This window comes from Lynx canadensis, chromosome B2, assembly GCF_007474595.2.
Source record: "Lynx canadensis isolate LIC74 chromosome B2, mLynCan4.pri.v2, whole genome shotgun sequence".
Taxonomy (NCBI): domain Eukaryota; kingdom Metazoa; phylum Chordata; class Mammalia; order Carnivora; family Felidae; genus Lynx; species Lynx canadensis.
The window spans coordinates 105,367,172-105,381,849 of NC_044307.1; the positions used below are offsets into that span (position 1 = coordinate 105,367,172).

At 40.1% G+C, this 14,678-nt stretch overlaps 1 protein-coding gene across 1 annotated transcript; it reads right to left on the minus strand.

Annotated features, from left to right (window-relative positions):
* Positions 1-987: 987 nt before the first annotated feature.
* TSPYL1 (TSPY like 1) lies at positions 988-4,379 on the minus strand. Its single transcript, XM_030316203.1, has one exon. It carries the CDS (start codon positions 4,271-4,273, stop codon positions 2,930-2,932), a length of 1,344 nt encoding a protein of 447 aa, XP_030172063.1. The 5' UTR covers positions 4,274-4,379; the 3' UTR covers positions 988-2,929.
* Positions 4,380-14,678: the final 10,299 nt, after the last annotated feature.

A 14,678-nucleotide genomic window follows, 5' to 3' on the forward strand; every position in this document is an offset into this window, starting at 1 on the left:
TGCAGGGCTTAAACTCACAACCCTGAGATCAAGACCTGAGGTGCAATCAAGAGTCAGACACGTAACCATCTGAGCCACCCAGGCAACCCAATGGGACTTTATTATTATTTTTTAATGTTTATTTATTTTTGAAGGAGAGAGGGACAGAGCATGAGTGGGGGGAAGAGCAGAGAAAGGGGGAGACACAGAATCCAAAGCAGGCTCCGGGCCCTGAGCTGTCAGCACAGAGCCCAAAGCAGGGCTTTAACTCATGAACCATGAGCTCATGACCTGAGCCAAAGTGAGGTGCTTAACTAACTGAGCCACCCAGGCTCCCCTTCCCCCAGTTTTTAACAATAAAGGGAATGACTTTATCTTCTTTTTGTTACCTTCTGAAGGCCTGACAGAATGCCTTGATAAATATTTGTGGAATTCACTGTTAACAAATTATGTGTTATTTTCTAGAACAGTAAGTCCCTGTAAGTACACCAAGTACTTGAGGAAATATTTCATCTTCCCTAAAGGGAACAGAAGAACTGTTAAGGCAGAAGAGTTATCAGGCCTTGAAAATTTTGACACAAATAGAAAGTGGGGAGGTTTGAAGAAAAGAATGAACAAGTTTTTACAGCTGAGAAAGTATGAGAAGGGTTTATCACTTATGACAGAAACTCTGCTTATTAAATGCATAAGCAAATAAAAAGAACCCGAATGACACAAGAATATCATTGACAGAGATAGAAATGGAAGCTTTAAGGAAGTGAAGGGAGTGGTGGTCCTGCACAAGCTATATGGAAAAAAGTGACATCATGAGTAAGCACTTGCAATTGTGAACTAAAGCAAAACAACAGTAACAACCCTCCCAACCTTGCAAGGTACAGAGCAGTATGCCCTAGTTCTTACTTCTGGGATAATGTCTGTTGTATCCGTTTTTAGAATTTTAATAATTCCATAATCTGTTATTTTGAACAATTCACACGTTTATGGGCAGGGTGGAAAAAAAAAGAAATCTAGCAGAATAACATGCTTTTATTTTACCACGATGCATATACAGAAAGACAAATATCCCGATGGTACATTTCCAGTTTGAAAGAGCAATCTCACAAGTATTTATGATATTTAGGAAAAGAGACACATCATTTACCAAATTGTTACCAGGGTAAGTTACCAAGAAAGACAATCAAGTCAAACATTTTTTGTAGGTTATTTTTCCATGAAGACAACAATTCCCAGTCTTCAGAATCTGACAAAACCAAGTTACTCAAATTATATCTCTAAGAATACATTTTTAACAGAAACAAGAGGTTGAAAACTCATAAATATTCAGTTAAGTCTCTATATCTTACAGGAAAATAAAATTATTTTTCCAAATGTTCCCAACTGAAAGCAAAAAGAAAGCCTGTACAGCTCGGTTTTCCCATTAAGCAGAAACAGAAAATGTTATTTTATTAAACACTAGTGGGAAAAAAAAACACAGTACTAATCTTCCACGTAAATGAAAACAGAAAATGAAACAACAGAATGAAAACAACAGAAAGCACCCAAAGTTGCTTTGTTTCTTTAAAGTATTCTTCTCTAAGCAACACATATAACACTCAATTCTCCCATAGAAATCCTGAGAAAAAGTATTTCTCCTCCCATTACCACTGATAGAAAAAGAACCTTTTCCTTGAAGGCTCTGCCAAGCCAATCTTAATCTTAGGCCCAATTTTTATCTTGCTCATGTTCGCCTGTGGTCGTCTGCTGTTTCCCCCGCTTAGAGCACCCATCAAAAGCTCTAGTTCTTCCATGACTATGAACTAGATATCATTTCATCTATATCCGTCTCCTTTTAAACCCTCTGGGTGTCGCTAAAGGGAGTGGAGGATGGGGAAGAATGCAGAGGGAAATAAGAGCTCTAGCAGTCTATTTTACAGGACAACCTGTCCCTGGAAATCATGAAGAGCTAAAGCTAAATTAAACTAAAAGGCCTACTTTTGAGCTATCATTTTTTTTTTCTTTAAGAGACAAGAGGCAGACAGGGAGAAAGTGTACTACCACCCTGGCACTTAACCATGTTCAGGGCAAGGAGAAGAGGCACAAAGAGGTATACCTACGTTTTGTGTGAATTTACTAGTTGAGGCTGAGAAAGTCTGGTACTTGGAATGGACACCATCCTTACTCTTGCCATAAGAATAAAGTCTTAACTTGTCACCTTAACTACTTGCCTGACAGTCGGGTTCTGGATCATGAAGGGAGAGGAGAGAGGGGGTGAGGAATCAAGGATGTCTTTTGGGAAAGGAATGGAAGGGTCTTTTGTGTGCTGGCAGGAAATCTGGGTCCATCACCAGCTCTAGAGATTCTTGTTTAAAAGAAACGAGACCACAGTGGGGCTGACAGTGATCTGCAAGGTATTCATCCAGTAGGTAGTAGCCCAAGGTGGGTGGGCATAGCCAGTAGTAAGCAGTAGGTGACCTAGAGGTACAAGAAGAGCCACAGAGTCACATAAATAAGACCTACTGGCCCACTGCTGCTCTCTTGATATTAATGCCCACAATTGTCTGCCTATACTGCAGAGCAAAATGGGTAGAATGGGCTCCTAGGCAAAGTTAGAATTCCAGGTGGAAAGAGTCAAAAAGCCCCAGGAACAAACAGGGTCCATGCAGTGCAGATAAAGGCAGTGCAATTTACAGCATCATTTGCTTGGCTTAGGAGTGATGTGAATCATGACCATGCAGCATGTGACAGTAATGCAGAATAGCATGAAGGCCATGTGGAAATGGAGGAGCAAGGTCTTGAAAGTCTCAATCTCAAGGTTGAGAAAACTGTCCAGAGGAAGAGGTTGTAAAAATGTCAGGGGGAAAAAAGAAAAAAAAAAAAAAAAAAGGTAGAAGGCATACCCATTTCTTGTTGTCCAAGCACAAGTCCAGCAAGGGGTAGTAGGGACCTTGTGCAGTATTTCCAAAGGCAGAGATTAACCAGACTGGAATCCAAAGGGCCTGGGGATCTCTACAGGCTCTCTTATTGGGCGACGTCTGGCTCTACGGACTCCTTCACGCAACAGGTAATACTGCAGTGGATTGGGCCACAAGTCCTCTTTGATAATTTCAGCAATCTTGTCAGACTCTGGAAGGCTATGGTCTGAAAACCAGGTGAAGAAATTGCAGACGACATCTTGGTTCCTGCGAATGAAGGACTGGGGTTCATGGCCCCGGCGCCATATGATTGGAGTGGAAAGAGACACCACTCGGCCAGAGGCTCTGACCTCATATTCTTTGACAATAAGCTTGTTTCTGAAGTAGGGGTTTCTTCGAAAGAAGAACTTGAACTTGCAGCCAGTTCTGGGGTGTCTGAGCTCCTTCACCTCCAAATTGGTTATGTATCTTAACATCTCGGCATCTTGGCCCCTAATCATGGGGGACAACTGGGGGTGGTTCCGAAAGGCAGTCACCCAGAAGCCCGGGATATTCTGAATGATGTAGTTCCTCCTCTCCAGGTAGTGACGACGCATGCGCCCAAATTTCTGCTCCAGTTGTTGAAAGGCTCTGTCAGCCTGAGCATTCACAGTGTCCAGTTCCAGCTGGATGGCTTCCAGGGGGTTCATGCGAAGATCCATATTCAAGGGTCGGAGCCCCGCGTCCTCCTTCACCTCCTCTACCACTCTATTTTCCTCCATCATTTCTATTTCTTCCCCTACTTGCTTCTCTATCTCCATCTTCTGCTCCACCACCTCCTCCTCCTTCACTCCTTCCTTCTCCACCGTCTCCTCTTCCTTAACTCCCTTCTTCTCCACCGCTTCATCCACTGCTACCGAGAAAACGGTGCATTTTTCTGTCTCCACTTCACTGGTCTTCACCTCTTCCAACACCTCAGACCCCGACCTCTCTGCAACACAAGTTCCTGGGGGCTTCTCCCCACCTGGGCCGCCCGGCTCTCCACTCCGACAGCCATTTTTCAAGCTGTTGTCGGTTGCCACGGACACAGACCCAGCTTCCAGGCCTTCCGTTAGAGGCGGGGCCTCCGCCCGACCGGCTTCGGTCTCTACGAAACCTCGATCCCCACCGCATCGGATCTGGGGAGTTTGGCCACAGCCCGCGGGGGCGTGGAAGGCTCCCCGCTCCTCTGGAAGCTGAGGCGGTGGGAGCGCGACAGTCTCCGAGCTTCCCTCACCCGGCTCCGCCATCACCTGTGACGCCTCGGTTTCCTCACGGAGCTTCAGGCGCTGGTGTGGGTCGGGGTCTCCTGGGGTACGGCCGAGAGTCGTGAGACTGCAGGTTTGGGGAAAAGGGGACGTCTCAGCTCCATCCTGGCCGCTCATGCTAGCAGCAGCCTGACCAACGACAGATTAACGGCTGTTTTGCTCACAGACAACGCCCCCTCCTAAACCGGCGGCTCGCGGCACCCACCCTGAAGTCCCGCGAGAGTCTCTGCGAGGGTGACGTCAGGGCCGTGGATCTCACCAGAACGCGAGAAGTGGCTGCTTGCTCCGCCCCTGCTTGCGGTCCCAGCTTGTTGCCTTTAGTTTTACTTGTATGGATTTAGGAGGGTGAAGCAATAATTTGACTTATGTGCATAAATGTATTTCGGACTCAGAGACTGAAGGCAGTGAGGGCACTCCCAGCGATGCATCTGGAAACTGCCTGCAGCATGTAAGCTGGGGTACTGGTAGCGATCGCAGCACTACACTGCCTGTTGTCTGAAAACATACGTTTTACCGGGTCTGCATATGTATTTTTTAGACCGGGAGATAGATCTCTTCACTGTTACCCCATAGTGACCAGAAACAAAAATCTTTTTATTTTTAAACTGAGATGAATAGCAATTTGTTTCTCTTTTTTCCAGTAGAAATGACATGAAAGTATCAACTCCAACCTCTAACATTAGTGGGAGAAAACTACTCAGCGTTTTACCACCAAAGTGATGCATAGTATTCCTTGGTAGTTCTAAATTTATAATATGCATCAAAGAAGAGTCTGTGATACATAATGTCTGCAGGAATTAAGCCAGGGTCAATTAGCTGTCTCTTGCTCCATGACCCCTCACTGCAGAAAATTAGAAAAGCTGTTTTCAGCCCCATAAACTATTAATCTGTTAACGAATTTAGTTCCCCAAAGGGCCCTAATGAAGTATGTATTCATGGCAGTCAGTTCATAGACTTAAGAGGGATGTCAGTGTCTCTAGTTTTTAGTTTGTTGACTTGTGAGGAAAATGTGTTAGAGAGCTACAAGGCTTCAGAGAAATACCAGTGGGGGACTACCCACCAACATTTTTATAAAGAAAATCTCATTAAAATGGATAATCAAGATGGTCTTGAAGTAGAAAACAAATTTGCAGAATGCCTGTGTGCAGTTAGTTGACTCGAGGTGTAAAGTAGGCAAACATTTTTTCCTGTTTGCTTTGCCTAATAATGGCCCCCAAAGACGTTCACTTCCTAATCTTCAGAACCTATGGATATGTTATCTTATGTGGCAAAAGGGACTTTGCAGATATGATTAGGTTGAGGATCTGCAGATGGGAAGATTACACTGAATTATCCAGGTGGGTGCCATGGAATTACAAGAGTCCTTATAAAAAGGAGTTAGGAGTATCAGTCTGAGAATATGTGACAATCAAATCAGAAGTGAGAAAAAAAGAGAAAGATGTGAAGATGCTCTGCTGCTGGCTTTGAAGATGGCAGAAGGAACCAGGATCCAAGGAATGAAGACAGCATCCAGAAGCTGGAAAGGTAAGGAAATAGATTCTCCTGTAGAGCCTTCAAAGGAATGCAGCACTGCCAACATCTTGATGATGTCTCACCTCCAGAACTATGCAAAAATTAATTTGTGTGGTTTTAAGCTATTAAGTTTGTGGTAATTTGTTACTAAAGCAATATGAAATGAATACTCCTTGGATTGAGGTTTGGTTGCATCTCTGTGTGTGTCCTGTTTTTCCTAGCAGCAGCTCCTTCAACCTTGCCCATCGCTTCCTCTGAGGTCCTGCCTCCTGCCCAACAGCTGTGATGTATCATATCCTGAGCCTCTTTTTGGTTATTGAGACCAGAATTAGGCAACACCCAGAAAGAAAATTAAAGCTAAAACCTACCACAAAAGATATTTGAGAAGACTGTGAACTCCAAGGACAGTCAGAGTTTTGTTTACTACTGTTTACCTAGTGCCTAGCACACTGCCTTGCACAGTGTTACACTACTGGAATGTTGAATAGGGGAACAAGTGGACAGAATACAGTTTCTCCAGCCTAAGTGGAAATTTTTTTTTTTTAATGTTCATCTATTTATTTTTGTGAGAGAGTGAGCGCACGAGTGGGGGAGAGGGACAGAGAGACAGAGAGAGAACCCTAAGCAGGCTCCACGTTGTCCACGAAGAGCCTTACATGGGGCTCCATTTCACTACTGTGAGATCATAACCTGAGCTGAAATCAAAAGTCAAGATGCTTAACCGACTGAGCCACGCTGGCACCCCCTAAAGTGAAAACGTATACTAAGTGAAAACTTCTATTTTTAAGCAGAAGACTATTGCGAGGCTTTCACCAGTACTAGATGTGCTTTATTTGTCAAAGGCACTATTATGATTTCTGCAAGTGTATTTAATTAGTGCTCTGATAATGTTAGGAAAGCCTCCAATCAGAGATGGTGCATGTAATGTAATAAGGATTCTAGTGAGTGTAATTTCTCCAGATAGTGTTGAGACACTGTGGAGGAACCTTTCCTTCTCTTACTGTTAGTACATCTGGAAAAGCCATAGTATGGGATATTTGATTGAAAATATATAGAAAATGAGGAAAAACTTAAATTTCTTTTACTTGTCTGAAAGTCACAGTACAGAAATGATTGTGGTGATCATTATAGAAGATGGAGAGTCCAGGTTATGATCACTTTTGAGTAAGAGAAGTCCAGGATATGATACATCACTCTAGCGAGAAACAAGGATTAAGAGGGAAAAGCAGATTTATGTATTTTGTGCCACTTTTTTTTTTTAGAAATAATCTTTACACAGAAGAAGGAACTCTTTATGATTTCAGTCTGCATCAAGCCTCATGTGCTCAAGGAGTTATTTTGCCATGTAGGAAAAAAAAGAATATATGATTACTATTTGCTACAGAAAATTGTACTTAATATATTAATAATATTACTTGTGGCTATTACTTGTGGAAGTTTTTCCTTATCTTTTTGAATCTACAGTATCAAAAGGACTATGTATCTCTTTTTACATGACAGAGTTGTCTTGCTAACTGAAATATTCTCTTTTTAGGCAGATACTGTTCATTCTCTAAGACCCCATCACAAACCTGTCTTGCTTTAGAATGTGCCAGGCATTTTACGTGCATTAAATTGTCAAATTTTATAAAAGAGGAAACAATAACTCTGAGAGGTTAACTAACTTAACCAAGGTCATGCATAAAAACTGATACATTTCCCCTCCCTTCTCCTAAGGGCAACTTTCCTGTACATGGACTCATTAATCTTCCTGCTCTGAATTCCTACAAATGTTTTATGAGCTGTGTGAGTTCTCCTTAATTGCCCTGGCTTCACATTTCTTCCATTGTAAGAAATATATTTGCACATTTCTGTAATCAGAATGGGTCATAAGCACTGTGAGCCAGGTGTCATTCATGACATGTTAACTGTCGTTGCCTGAGCACGTGAGAACTTGGTTGTTGTTACTGATTTCATTTTGGACAAGTTTCAAAACCATCTGAAGAAGGGTTACAGCCACTGGTTGTTGTTTGAAAACTTTCCATCAGTATCTTTGGAAGGCTTAAAAAAGTGCCAACATCAAAACCTAATAACTGGTGTCTGTGGCTTTAAAGAAAATCCTAGATACAAGAGTTGAGCACTCCTTTAAGAAATATAGCATCATCAACATAGTTGAGAGAAAAGAGAATAATATTGTTTGGAAAAACATGGATATTCACAATTCTGAGTCAAAAACTGTTACAGAAATCTTTCTGAATATGAAGACATTTTAGAAATATATGAACAAGTTATTTTGTTTTTGTTTTTTCTTTTATATATATATATCCAAGTGTGATATTTGATTATGTCTAAATAAGTCTAAAAGAGCTTTTAGGTGCTCCTGGCTGGCTCAGTTGGTAGAGCAACTGAGTCTTGATCTCAGGGTCATGACTTCAAGCCCCACATTGGGTGTGGAGATCACTTAAATAAATAAAACTTAAAAAATATAAAAGAGCTTTTTAAAGATAAAGTAAAAATTATGTATAACTGCATTGTGTCATAATTTTAGCAGCAGTAGTTTTTTTTCTGTCTTTTCTTCATGATATTTAAGTAATACTGTGTTTTATAACTTATAATGTCTTGAGTTAGATGAAATGCCATAGTTTACTTCCTGGAAAATCCATTGCACGGTAAAATAGTGCAAACATATTTTGTTTTTGCATGTAAAATGATGTTAAATTGAAGGCTTACATAAGTAAATATAGGTAGTTTTCCCCCTCTGAAGTGGGACAATTTTTTTGTTGTTGAGGACTTATATACTGTAGGTATATAACATTCCTGACCCTAGTTAATGGAAGTCAATAACATTCTTGTTAATAACCAAAATACACCTGCACAGATTTCTAAGGCATGCGAAAGGAAGGTACATCTACTTAGAATCTGTTACTTAGTGGTTATGGAATTACCATTGATTTTTCACTAGAGGGAGCAACTGGTCTTTAAGAAAATGACATGTCTTTGGAATTTTCTTTCACTATAAATGAAATACTCTTGTAATTTAAATTGAATTGAAATTTTTACTCCTATTAAGCTGTAATTGTGGCAAAGTAGTTTTCTCATATGGGACTTAGATTTGTTATGATGGCTTCCAATAATCAAATCAAGCCTAAATATCTCATATGACCCCGCCTACTCCCAACAAGGTCTCTACCTCTGTAGACTAGAATGGACCTGGTTTCAAGTTCCAGCTAGGCCACTCACTAGCTGTTTAACCCAGACAAGTCGCTTCTACTCTCTGAGCCAGTTTCCTCATATGTTAGAGACTATAATACACACTATACCAGCCTGTTATGAAGATGAAATAAGATATGTGTAAAATGTTTAGCACTGTTAGCTGTCAATGAATAAAAGCTGATGGTATTATTTGTAATGTTTTATACTAAAACTTACATAAACTATTGTGCAAGATAGTCAGGCACTAAATTCCTTTATAAAGCAGTTGTGTTTAGGATTCAGACAAGAAAGACATCCATGTGTATTAGAGTGGTCAATAAAAGCTTCATCCAGGAAACGACACTTGTTTTGTGTCCTACTATATGTAATAATTGAACAACATGAAAAAGAAGTTGGGATATAGTAGAAGAGGGTATAGTAGAGGGTATAGTAATCACACTTGTTTACTGTTGGGATATAGTAGAAGTTGGGATATAGTAGAAGAGGGTATATAGTAGAGGTATATAGAGTATATAGAGGTATAGAGTATATAGAAGAGGATATAGTAGAGTATATAGAGGTATATAGAGTATATAGAGGTATAGAGTATATAGAAGAGGATATAGTAGAAGTTGGGATATAGTAGAAGTTGGGATATAGTAGAAGAGGGTATAGAAGAGGGTATAGTAATCACACTTGTTTACTGTTCCAGCTATTTCAACATACATTCTAGACCTGCACTATCCATTACAGCCACATATGGCTATTTGAATTTAAATTAATTAAAATTAAAAATTCAGTTCATCAGTCTGATGAACTAACCACATTGTAAGAGCTCAGTAGCAACATCTGGCTAGTAGCCACTCTATTGGACCATGCATGGCAGAAAGTTCTATTAGACAACACTAACATATTAGACATACAGAATCTTGGAGGCTTGTTAGAACTAAAATGCCATACCACAGAGATTGCAGGCCTATACTTTATAAAGGTCTTAAGGGTAAAAGAAAATCGATTATTAAAATTCATGTATTCAGTTAGCATTTTTTGGAGCAAAAATTGTGTGTATTTATAATGGGAGTTAGTATTTTCACTAGAAGTATTTATCTCCTGGCTCATGTGATATCAAAAAGACAATCTAAATATTATGTTACTTCACTATAAAACTTATTGATTAAAATTATTTACAAAAGTGAGCCATTACTTCAGAGAGAAGAATGAAGCTAAATCAAATGCAGGAAGCATTAGTTAAGTAACTTGTGTAATGAGGTTAGTCATTTAAAAAAAAATTTTTTTTTAACGTTTATTTTTGAAAGACAGAGAGAGACAGATCATGAGCAGGGGAGGGGAGAGAGAGACACACAGAATCCAAAGCAGGCTCCAGGTTCTGTGCTGTCTGAGCTGTCAGCACAGAGCCTGACACAGGGCTTGAACCCACAACCATGAGATCATGACCTGAGCCAAAGTCTGACGCTTAACCAACTGAGCCATCCAGGCACCCCTATGTTAGTCATTTAAATAACCAATAAAATGTATGCTTGGTGGGACAAACCCCTACTGTACTTTTAGTAAAGTGAAAAAATTTATAAATGAAAAGAAAATAACAAATATGAAACAATTAATGAAAATAATTTCATAGAATTTTACATCACTGTGAGTCATAATGATTGTTTAGTACAGTACCAAAAGTGGACAATCAAGCCATTTAATGTCCATTTAATTTTATGTTTGGAAGCATCTCAAAATCCTAAGGTTAAGAAATCTCATCCAAGGGAAAATATTTCTATGCATTTTATAGATAGTACGAAGTTTAGATAAATAGCTAAATCCTTTAAATATTGTTCCCATGAATTTGTGTTACCCTATTCATTAGAACTCTGGAGTTCATATGTAATCTTACAAAAATATTAGTAATTTTGTTTTTGGTACAGTCCCAAGGTCAAAAACCTTTTTACAACAGTCAGACTTTCATGATAAAAACAAAAACAAAAACCAGCCCTCTTGTTTTAAAACAGGTTTCATCTAAGTCATTTACCACTTTCCACATAAAAATTAATTCAATGTGAAAAATTCATATTATAGTATCTAACTTGATACTTCATCTGTTAGGCTGAGAACTCTGATTTGTGACTTCCTTGGCTCTAATACTATATTACAATTTCCTTTGGTTTGTAAGCAAGCTATTCTATGCATGTCTGTTTTTAAAATGTGAAAAGTTGATTTGGAAAGAGACCATGATTCATTCATTTGGCCATTAATAGAAATTTTCTCATCCCCTCTATGACATAGGTAGAATTCACCTTATTATACAGATGAGGGAATCTCAGAGAGGTCAAGTGACTTGCTGAAAGTTACATAGCTAGTAATTAATGGAGTGTGGATATAAACCCAATTTGCCTAACTTCAAAGCTCTCTCTACTATGCTGTGTTGCTTTTTGATTTTTTGAAATCTTTGACAGTAACCAGGGAACTCAAGGACTCCTGATAACTTCTTTTTCCAGGGTTTGTGTCTTCAGTAGCACCCAGAGGATTCTTATGCAACGTTGGCTACATTGATTGAATGATTCCACATTGAAGGCTAACTTATACAGCCGTGAGAACTTCAGTATATTAATCTAAACAGAACTTATGGCTTTTAGGAAACAAGTGCCCTCAGTGGAAGCATTTATTAAATGTGAGACAGATTTAAGAAAAAATACCTCCTACTACCGCTAATATTTCTAACTTAACAGCATTTCCAGATTCTTACGCTTGGGGTTCAGAGATTTCAGTTGCTGATGAATGAACTCAAGGATAAAAGAGCTCTAGCCAATAAATATTTCACTAGATTTTGCTGTTCTATACTCAGGAGGAAATTTTGAAAATAAAAAGTTTGTTATCAGGAAATACATTAAGTCCAATTTGGAAATATTTCTTTCTAACTCATCCTAAGAAGAGAGAGGAAATCTGCATCCTTCCCATTTAACATATCATCTACCCATATTGGAAACTTCCCTGATTTAAAAAACAGAAGGATCATCTTAACTGCTTACTTCTCTCCGGAAGAGAGAAAATTTTCACAGTTCAACCCCAGTGAAATTGCTGATTAAATGCTGATGAAACACCCTGAGCAAAGACCCAGATGGCAAGCAGGAGCCCAGACAGCTTGAGGAATGGCTAAAAGAGCAATTAGTGGGGGGTGATGGTTAGATAAAATCGAATCTGATGTCTAAGGGCCTTATGTGTGTGAAAGAGTTATTATTTTAGGTGTATAACATGTAATTATATATGCATTTTAAAATCCTATATTAGAGGATATTGGAGGTATTAAAATGGGACTGACATGGATGTGTCAGAAAATGACATTAATTGATTGCAATATGAAAAATGGCTTGAAGGTTGTATGAATAAAGACTAGGAAATTAGTTTTGAGTGTTGTAATAATTCAAGCAAAGTTGATGAAAGTATCTTTAGATATGTAGTATTGACAGAACAGAATATTTCAGAGAAGTATTTATTGAAATACTAGTTATGAATATTGGAGAAGAGTTGAGGAAGGTTGATTTGTTTCAGTCTGGACAACAGGGATGGGTGGAAATGTGAGTGAGCTATGGAATATAGGAAGAAGATCAGGTTACAATCTAGTTATTATGGGAGGGAAGAGATCATAAGTTCAATTATAGGCAAGGAGAGTTTCTTTTTGTGTTTTCTTAATTTTTTTTTTTTTTTTTTTTAAGAGAGGGAGAAAGACAACAATGAGCAGGGGAGAGAGGCAGAGGTAGAAAGAGAGAGAGAGAATCTTAAGCAGACTTCACCCTCAGCGTGGAGCCTGACACAGGGCTCCATGATGACCCTGGGATCAAGAGTCAGATGCTCAACCTACTGAGCCACCCAGGCGTCCCAAGGAGAGTTTCATTGTGAATCTGGGGCAGCCCATTAGAAATATTGGAAAATAAATTTGGGCCTTTGTAGATCAGGAGAAGAGTAGGGTTGTTCTGTAAAAGATATATGCAAATAACCTCCAAAGGCCAAAGGAACCAGAAGACCAAAGAAAAAGGCTGACAAGTCCAGCTTGACAGGATGTGGTTTGTTAAAGGGACATATGGATAGAAGCATGTCTTGGGCTGCTACAAGACGAGAAGATCTCCACAATCTCACCTCCCTTAAGACCTGCTTTTATAGCCCTGGAGCCTGGGAGTACAGATTGAGGGACTACTCAAGAGGAGAACAGTTTAGAATAGTCATATCTCCAGGGCAGATCAGGAATGTTCTGCTATGACAGTGTAATTAAGGGTGTGACCGAACAAAAGAAGGGAGAGGGGAGTGTGCTCAAGAAGGTTTCCAGTAACAGAATAGTCATCATGGCAAATTTGTGCACGATGGCATTAGTCTCATTGACACAAGGGTCTACAGATAGATTTGGAAGTCATTAAGGTGTAAGTGATATTTGAAGCTATCATAGTGGATGAGTACCCAGAAAGACAGAAGAGAAGAAAGGAGACCCAAGAGTAGAAATCTGTGGAACACTGACATGAGAGAGACAGGTGAAGTGGGACAAACAGAAGAATTGAAAAGTAGCAATTAGTGATTAGGGAAAGAGTTAACAGTAGGCAGGGATAGGTAAAGGACCTTTGGGGAGGCTGATTGTGCCTATGATGGCTCCACCTGGCCACCCCCTAGGCTTCAATTAAAGGCTCATGAAGAGGCCCTTGGCCATCCTACTCCTTGAGGAGTCCACCCAACGCCCCCCCCCCCCCCACCACACACACACAGCTACAAATGCAGGTGTGAAGCTATTGCTGCAGATGGGTTTTGGAAAAAAAAGGGTAAACCCATTCCAGAACCTGCCCATTCTAGGCGCCATAAATAGAGTCCTATAAACTATTATTCAGTTCCTGATAAGTTCCCAGTAGAAGGTCAGAAACAGAAATCCTTGGTGGCAACCCAGTTGGGACCCCTCTCACTCTGGGGAGCTTTGTACTTTCACTCAATAAACTCTGTCACTTTGCTCACTCTCTGCTCTCCCTGAGATTTCATTCTTCGACTCTGTGAAGCAAGGACCAGCATCTCTGCCACCCACCTGTAACAATAGAAGAACCAGAAGAGTGTTGTCCCAGAAGGCAAGGGAGGAATGGACTTCAGGACCCTAGGGTTCAGGGGATGCAGCCGTGTCAAGTGAGACAAAGACTGGGAAGAAAAGTTCCTGAATTGGGTAGCTGTGTGGGCATGGTGTCTTTAGTGAGAGCAGTTTCAGAAGAGTAGAAGGAGAGATGGTTCCAGAGTTGAAGAATGAATGAGAAATGAAGAAAGTATAAATAGCATAAGCAAGTTCTTTCATAATTGGCAGTTCAGAAAGGGAGACTGACTAGGGGATATATTCAGGGAAATGTTGAGTTGAAGGAAGAAAGTTTGTAAGGAGAAGTGGGGTTGAGGAAGTCCCCTATTTACTGGGATAAATATGTGTGCCCAGCAAAACTGGTCTCCAGGATATTGGAGATGGGAAAGAGGAAGAAGGCTTTAACTTTTTGTTGACTACAATTTTAGAGAGCTGTTTACATTAAAATGAATTTTACACTTTAAGAAAAATTTTTTTAGGGGCGCCTGGGTGGCTCACTCAGTTAAGCTTCTAACTTCAGGTCAGGTTATGATCTCGCAGTACACGAGTTCGAGGCCTGTGTGGGGTTCTGTGCTGACAGCTCAGAGCCTAGAGCCTGCTTCAGATTCTGTGTCTCCCTCTTTCTCTGCCCCTCCCCTGCTTGTGCTCCACCTGTCTCTTTAAAAAAATATTTCTTTTTAAGTTTATTAATTTATTTTGAGAGACAGAACAGGAGCAAGGGAGGGGCAGAGAGAGAGAGAGAGA